Source organism: Chiloscyllium punctatum, chromosome 11 (assembly GCF_047496795.1).
Source record: "Chiloscyllium punctatum isolate Juve2018m chromosome 11, sChiPun1.3, whole genome shotgun sequence".
In the NCBI taxonomy this organism is placed as follows: Eukaryota; Metazoa; Chordata; class Chondrichthyes; order Orectolobiformes; family Hemiscylliidae; genus Chiloscyllium; species Chiloscyllium punctatum.
In genome coordinates this window covers 97,730,402-97,738,121 of record NC_092749.1, presented here as the reverse complement: position 1 = coordinate 97,738,121, position 7,720 = coordinate 97,730,402, and the positions used below count along the sequence as shown (strand labels likewise).

The 7,720-nt window shown below is 42.6% G+C and overlaps 1 protein-coding gene across 7 annotated transcripts in view; it reads left to right on the top strand.

Annotated features, from left to right (window-relative positions):
- rmnd1 (required for meiotic nuclear division 1 homolog) overlaps window positions 1-7,720 on the top strand; it is an 84,065-nt gene continuing 76,345 nt past the window's right edge. Inside the window, exons 1-3 of one of the 7 annotated variants that reach the window (XM_072581364.1) lie at window positions 1-684; window positions 3,340-3,451; window positions 5,794-6,216. In XM_072581364.1, the coding sequence (XP_072437465.1) occupies window positions 5,812-6,216 (405 nt within the window). In that variant the 5' untranslated portion in view covers window positions 1-684; window positions 3,340-3,451; window positions 5,794-5,811. The other 6 variants (XM_072581359.1, XM_072581360.1, XM_072581362.1 and 3 more) reach the window with 6 other exon arrangements.

The following is a 7,720-nucleotide window of genomic DNA, read 5'->3' as shown; positions in this document are numbered from 1 at the left end:
GTCCCCATGACTTGTCTGGACTTGTCCTACCTGCCTATCTTCTTTTCCACCTATCCACTCCACCCTCTCCTCCCTGACCTATCACCTTTATCCCCTTCCCCACTCACCCATTGTACTCTTTGCTACTTTCCCCCCACCCTCCTCTAGCTTATCTCTCCACCCTCCTCTAGCTTATCTCTCCACCCTTCAGGCTCTCTGCCTTTATTCCTGATGAAGGACTCTTGCCCGAAACGTCGATTTTACTGCTCCTCGGATGCTGCCTGAACTGCTGTGCTCTTCCAGCACCACTCTAATCCAGAATCTGGGGAAAAGTGAAACCGAGGCCCAGTGCGCGTGCGCGAATTGAGGGGCGAGCTGGGGAAAAGCGCGAGAGAAACCGAGGCCCACTGCGCGTGCGCGAATTGAGGGGCGAGCTGGGGAAAAGCGCGTGTGAAACCGAGGCCCACTGCGCGTGCGCGAATTGAGGGGCGAGCTGGGGAAAAGCGCGAGTGAAACCGAGGCCCACTGCGCGTGCGCGAATTGAGGGGCGAGCTGGGGAAAAGCGCGAGCGAAACCGAGGCCCATTGCGCGTGCGCGAATTGAGGGGCGAGCTGGGGAAAAGCGCGAGCGTGGGTAGGAGGTTTCAGAACTGACTGAGTGTGAGGATGGCGATTAGGGACCGTGAGGAAGAGATCAGTGATTGAGGTGCGTGAACGAAGAAAGGTGTTGCCGATCACCAAGGGATGGTGGTGGTGTGAGAAGGCAGCCTGGGTGATGTTGTTTTTGTTGACCTGGGAATTAGTTGCAATTGGATCCACCGGAACCTTTCCCCGTAGCTCCCAACCGACTGCGCACGCGCGCTCTGTCACTTGCCCTTACACTCATGTGTTTCCTCTCTCACAAAGCAGCAGCAAAGTCCATAGAGTCACTTCTTGTATGCATTGCTGTGGGGAATGATATACTGGCATATATTTATTTGAGATATCACTGAGGTCTTTGCCCAGCCACTTTTTTTTTGGACAACATTATTCTCTTGGTAATAAAATCAGTGGCTTTCTTATTTCAATTTAGTCTATTTGCTGCTCACAGTGCTATCTCCTTAACATTAGCAAGACCAAACGTAGACCACATTACTATTTTGTGGAACACCTCCCCGTTTGTAAGAATAGCCTCCACCTTCCAGTTGCTGGTCACTTCAATAGATCAACGTGCTCCCAAGCATACATTTGACTTGGGCCTGCTTCTGTATCCCAAAGAAGCACAATGCAAGTTAGATACCTCATTTTCTGCTTAGGCACTTAAAGATTTTAGGATTCAGTATTAAATTCTGTACCTTTACAGTATAATCGCTTTGTCTTTGGTTTTTCTTGTGTAACCCATCTTTTCCCATGTGCACAACACAGAGTCATGTCTTTGACTTTGCTGTCAAAAGAGTGGACCATCTTCTTTTCACCTTTGTTTACACCCATTCTACATCTCTATTTAGTCTTCACCACTATTAACAATCTCTTTGGTTCTGGGTGTCCTATCAATCTGTTCCATTTTGGTAGAGAGAAATAGAATAATAAAGTGAATTAGCACAAGTACAAAAAAAACTTTTACAACATCATTGAAGAGAGATTAGTGAAGATGAGAGCTGAAGCAACATATCTTTTGATATCAAAATGACACTGTGATGACTTGCTGAACAGCAAAATAAGCAATTTTCTGTGACTTTTTAATAATTAAACAGTTTGCAAGAAGTGTTTTTTAATTTAAATGTTGTGCTACTTATTAATCATTTCCCTGTAAGGGGATTGCAATTGGTGTAGTGGGGGCACCAAACTTAGCATATCAATGAGTTATTTGCTGCACTTCAGTAAGCGTGTAAAACATCTTGTGGAGAATAGTTTTTATAAAATATCTGATACAACTGGCAGATTTTACCTTGTATTTTCTCTTGGATATAGCTGTACTAATCACTCAAAGTTGTTTGAATCTTTTCCAAAGTGGGGTAAATCTGCAATGTCCAGTAAATGATGACATAGACCACAGTTTTAACAACAGGCCTTATGATCTAATAGTTGTATATTTTCCTTGTATACTTCAATTTCTTGATAAAGGCAGACTGTGAAAATACTTGATCAGACAGACCAGATATAAATTGTTGAACTTTTCATTTCACAGCAAATGCACATCAATAGCAACAGTTATGATCAGACTTATCAGACCTAGTTAAATCAATACTACTTATCACAATAATTACACCATGCTTTCTTCATCAAGAAACCTCACTTCACATGCCTTTTGTTGTGATAATGCCTCTGGGATCTATCCTTGGCCCCTCATATTTCATTCCTGCATACTTTCCCTGGACGATACCATCAGAAAGCACATTGTAAATCTGGGCAGTGTCAGTCTACCTCACCACATTTGTCTTGACCCACTTTACTGTTTCTAAATGGTTTAAATTGTCTGTTAGATATTTAGCAGATGAGAAGTAGGAGGACACCAAGGTGGGAATTCCCATTTAGTTTCTTACTCATCTCTAATTTTAATTGAGCCAGAATTGGTAACTATACCTTTGGCTACCAAGGTCTTCGGTTTAGAGAAGAAATGACAGAACCTATCAGCTCTACCTCTCTTCATCCTCAGGACATGTATTAAATCTGCCTCTTTGACCATAACCCTCATATCATCTTATGTGGCTCAGTGCCATATTTTGTTTTAAAATGTTACTGTAAGATATCTTGGGATGCTTTATTATATTAAGGCATTTTTATAAATGCAGGGGTTATTGTTGTATTTGTTAATGACCTCAGTGTATTCCTGCTAATCTCTTCCATGCTGCTTAATTTATGTTTCAACATTGTCCATTTGTATGTCCACTTCTTGACCCCTCCAGAGCCAACCCCGTTATTTTGATTTCCTTTTGATCCTTATCCTCTCTCTCCTCTGTTTCTGCTACTTGGTCATTGCTAGCTTTTATTTTTCCTCTCTCAAGAATTTTGCTCCTTCTGTTTCTATCAAAACCAATACCCGAGATAGTATATTTGCATTTTGAGCAATTAAGATTTCAGCAATACATTGTGAGCATATGTTGACAAATCCAGTAATTAAAATTAATTAATTTTTCAAGTTTATTTTGTGCATTGCTAAAAAATCTCTTTAAAACTGGACTATCTGAAGTAATGTGACTCTTTAAATTTCCTTGGAGCTTCTCATTACATTCATCCAGTCGGAAAGGATACTGTATAAGTTACATGACTACAGTCAATGTTGCTTCTGTCAGTCGATGAAGTGGTTTAAAAATGGGGGGGCCTAGATTTATTGAATTCATAAATTTGGGTCTAACTTCTATGTTTTCTTTTGTTTTGAAAGTGGCCACTCAGTTCTATGATTGTACTGATGCTAATTTCAATGTCCTTGTCGAGAACTGAAGAAATTTACCACCAACAGCTCCAGTCCTTAAAACTGAAATTATGCTTATCTGGTATGTACAGATTACCCTGTTCTGTAAAACCACATAAAACATTATATTTTGGCTACTTTTAAATAGAGTAACTAACTATAGCTTAGCTTCTACTACTTAACAAGAAAGACTGGTACAAGTTCTTAGAGGTAATACTGTAATTCCACTTCATCCCCATTTTCTCTTTTCTTTCCAATATTTTTTACTGTTCCATTAATTTAGTATAGTTCCATAGTTCTGTAATCTTAATTTTGTTGATCATGTGATTTTAGTTATACATTTTCATTACTGTATCAAAAAGTATCTAATTAAGCTATTAGACTAGATGGAATTGAGGTTCACAAGGAGGGAGGTGTTACACTTTCCAGAATTTCTGAAAATAGATAAATCCCCTGGGCAGGATGGGATTTATCCAAGGATTCTCTGGGAAGCCAGGGGAGGAGATTGCTAAGCCTTTGGCTTTGATCTTTATGTCGCCATGTCTACAGGAATAGTGCGAGAAGACTGGAATATAGCAAATGTTGTTCCCTTGTTCAAGAAGGGGAGTAGAGACAACCCTGGTGATTAGAGACCAATGAACCTTACTTCGATTGTGGATAGTGTTGGAAATTATCTTGATAGGAATAAGTTGATTAAGGATAGTCAATGTGGTTTTGTGAAGGGTAGGTCATGCCTCACAAACCTTATTGATTTCTTTGAGAAGGTGACCAAACAGGTGGATGAGGGTAAAGCTGTTGATGTGTATATGGATTTCAATAAGATGTTTGATAAGGTTCCCCATGATAGGCTACTGCACAAAATACGGAGGCATGGGATTGAGGGCGATTTAGCAGTTTGGATCAGAAATTGGTTAGCTGGAAGGAAGACAGTTACTAGTGGTGTACCGCAGGGATCTGTTTTGGGTCCACTGCTGTTTGTCATTTTTATAAACAACTTGGATGAGGGCGTAGAAGGATGGGTTAGTAAATTTGAGGATGACACTAAGGTCAGTATAGTTATGATAGTGCTGAAGAATGTTGTAGGTTACAGAGGCACATAGGTAAGCTGCAGAGCTGGGCTGAGAGGTGAAAAATGGAATTTAATGCGGAAAAGTGTAAGATGATTCACTTTGGAAGGAATAACAAGAATGGTCAGATTCTTAGTAGTGTAGATGCGCAGAGAGATCTCGGTGTCCATGCACATAGATAGGGCTGTTTAGAAGGCATATGGTGTGTTAGCTTTTATTATTAGAGGGATCGAGTTTCGGAACCATGAGGTCATGCTGCAGCTGTACAAAACTCTGGTGCAGTTGCACTTGGAGTATTGTGTACAGTTCTGGTCACCGCATTACAGGAAGGATGTGGGAGCTTTGGGAAGGGTTCAGAGGAGGTTTATTAGAGTGTTGCCTGGTACGTAGGGAAGGTCTTACGAGGAATGGTTGAGGGACTTGAGGCTTTTTCGTTAGGGAGAAGGAGGTTGAAAGACTTAACTGAGACATATAAGATAATCAGAGGGTTAGATCAGGTGGACAGTGAGAGCCTTTTCCCTCGGATGGTGATGGCTAGCACGAGGCGGCATAGCTTCAAATTGAGGGGTGATAGATAAAGGACTGATGTCAGAGATAGTTTCTTTACTCAGAGTAGTAGTAGTGGTGTGGAATGCACTGCCTGCAGCAGTTGTAGACTCTCCAACTTTACAGACATTTAATTGGTCATAGGATAGGCATGTGGACGAGAATGGAATAGTGTAGGTTAGATGCGCTTCAGATTGGTTTCACATTGAGGGCCGAAGGGCCTGTACTGTGCTGTAATGTTCTATGTTCTAAAATATATATTTGCACATTCACCCTGTCAGTCACACTCCTGATTATGCTATATTGAAAATGATCTGCAGAAATACAGTATACAGTGAACAAGGCTGGTGGCTTCCAGTTTTCACAGGAAAATGGTGAAAATCCAGCAATCTCATAGTAACATTGTATTCAATTTATTTTGTCAGCACAAGCAAGTGGCACTTGGAACTGATTTATAATAGATCGGGATTTTACTTTGCATTCCTGCAAGATGGTTACTATTTAAATCAGATATTTTTAGCTTATATGATTGGGTAAATGATGGCATGATGATATCAGAGAAAGGCAGATAGTTAATAATCCTTTTAGGCCTAATTTAAATATAATACACTAAGTGCTTTCTCGGCAGATTAGAGCAATTAATTGATTTGTATCAATAACACAGTTTTTATCTCCTACTTTGACGAGGATTTGACTTTTCAAATACAGATGAATAATGATAGCTCATGTGAGAGAAGTGATAAGAAACAGTAATAATGCTTCCATTGTGATGAATATAAATTCTCCAAAAAAAAATTTTTTCCCACTTTAGATTGACTGTCCACTAACCATGACTGTCAGATTGCTCAGAATTTTGGAACTATCTGCACATTTGATGAAAAGAACTTCCTGTTTGCGATCCTCTCTGAGAACTGTTCCACTCCTTGGGATTAGGCCCTATAGCAATTTTCAAAGAAATGCTCTGTGCTGCCCATGGAAAGGTCAAGATGGAAGATCACCAGACTATAGGCTGGTACCACAGTCTCTAAACCCAAAAGCTTTTGTGCAAATGCTGCATTGGCAATCTCTAAATTATGTACAGTGTGCAAATGTAAGGAAACTGTTTTATTCCACTGTGACAAGCAGCAATAAAATGATTCCCAAACAGAAAGTACTGTCACCCAAAAGACCTCTTAAAGGCCCTCGGACCAAACAGCCATCAAGGACCAACCAACCAGCTCTTGCAGATGTGGAGGTAAGCAAAATGTTTTAGGTTTTCTTGTTAACGGACTACTCTTTAGGTTTGCTATATTATATAGGTCAATAAAATTAAAATACTGTGTCCCAGTATCTCTCTTTATTCATGCTTAAAAGCAATAAGTTTGATTATTGGAAGTAGGTAAAAACAATAACTGCAGATGCTAGAAACCAAATTCTGGATTAGTGGTGCTGGAAGAGCACAGCAGTTCAGGCAGCATCCAAATAGCTTCGAAATCGACGTTTCGGGCAAAAGCCCTTCATCAGGAATAAAGGCAGTGAGCCTGAAGCATGGAGAGATAAACTAGAGGAGGGTGGGGGTGGGGAGAAAGTAGCATAGAGTACAATAGGTGAGTGGGGGAGGAGATGAAGGTGATAGGTCAGGGAGGGGAGGGTGGAGTGGATAGGTGGAAAAGAAGATAGGCAGGTCGGACAAGCCCGGACAAGTCAAGGGGACAGTGCTGAACTGGAAGTTTGAAACTAGGATGAGGTGGGGGAAGGGGAAATGAGGAAGCTGTTGAAGTTCACATTGATGCCCTGGGGTTGAAGTGTTCCGAGGCGGAAGATGAGGCGTTCTTCCTCTAGGCTTCTGGTGGTGAGGGAGCGGCGGTGAAGGAGGCCCAGGACCTCCATGTCCTCGGCAGAGTGGGAGGGGGAGTTGAAATGTTGGGCCACGGGGTGGTTTGGTTGATTGGTGCAGGTGTCTTGGAGATGTTCCCTAAAGCGCTCTGCTAGGAGGCGCCCAGTTTCCCCAATGTAGAGGAGACCACATCGGGAGCAACGGATGCAATAAATGATATTAGTGGATGTGCAGGTAAAACTTTGATGGATGTGGAAGGCTCCTTTAGGGCCTTGGATAGAGGTGAGGGAGGAGGTGTGGGCACAGGTTTTACAGTTCTTGCGGTGGCAGGGGAATGTGCCAGGATGGGAGGGTGGGTTGTAGGGGGGCGTGGACCTGACCAGGTAGTCACGGAGGGAACGGTCTTTGCGGAAGGCGGAAAGGGGTGGGGAGGGAAATATATCCCTGGTGGTGGGGTCTTTTTGGAGTGGCGGAAATGTTGGCGGATGTTTTGGTTTATGCGAAGGTTGGTAGGGTGGAAGGTGAGCACTAGGAGCGTTCTGTCCTTGTTACGGTTGGAGGGGTGGGGTCTGAGGGCGGAGGTGCGGGATGTGGACGAGATGCGTTGGAGGGCATCTTTAACCACGTGGGAAGGGAAATTGCGGTCTCTAAAGAAGGAGGCCATCTGGTGTGTTCTGTGGTGGAACTGGTCCTCCTGGGAGCAGATACGGCGGAGGCGGAGAAATTGGGAATACCGGATGGCATTTTTGCAAGAGATGAGGCGGGAAGAGGTGTAATCCAGGTAGCTGTGGGCGTCGGTGGGTTTGTAAAAAATGTCAGTGTCAAGTCGGTCGTCATTAATGGAGATGGAGAGGTCCAGGAAGGGGAGGGAGGTGTCGGAGATGGTCCAGGTAAATTTAAGGTCAGGGTGGAATGTGTTTGT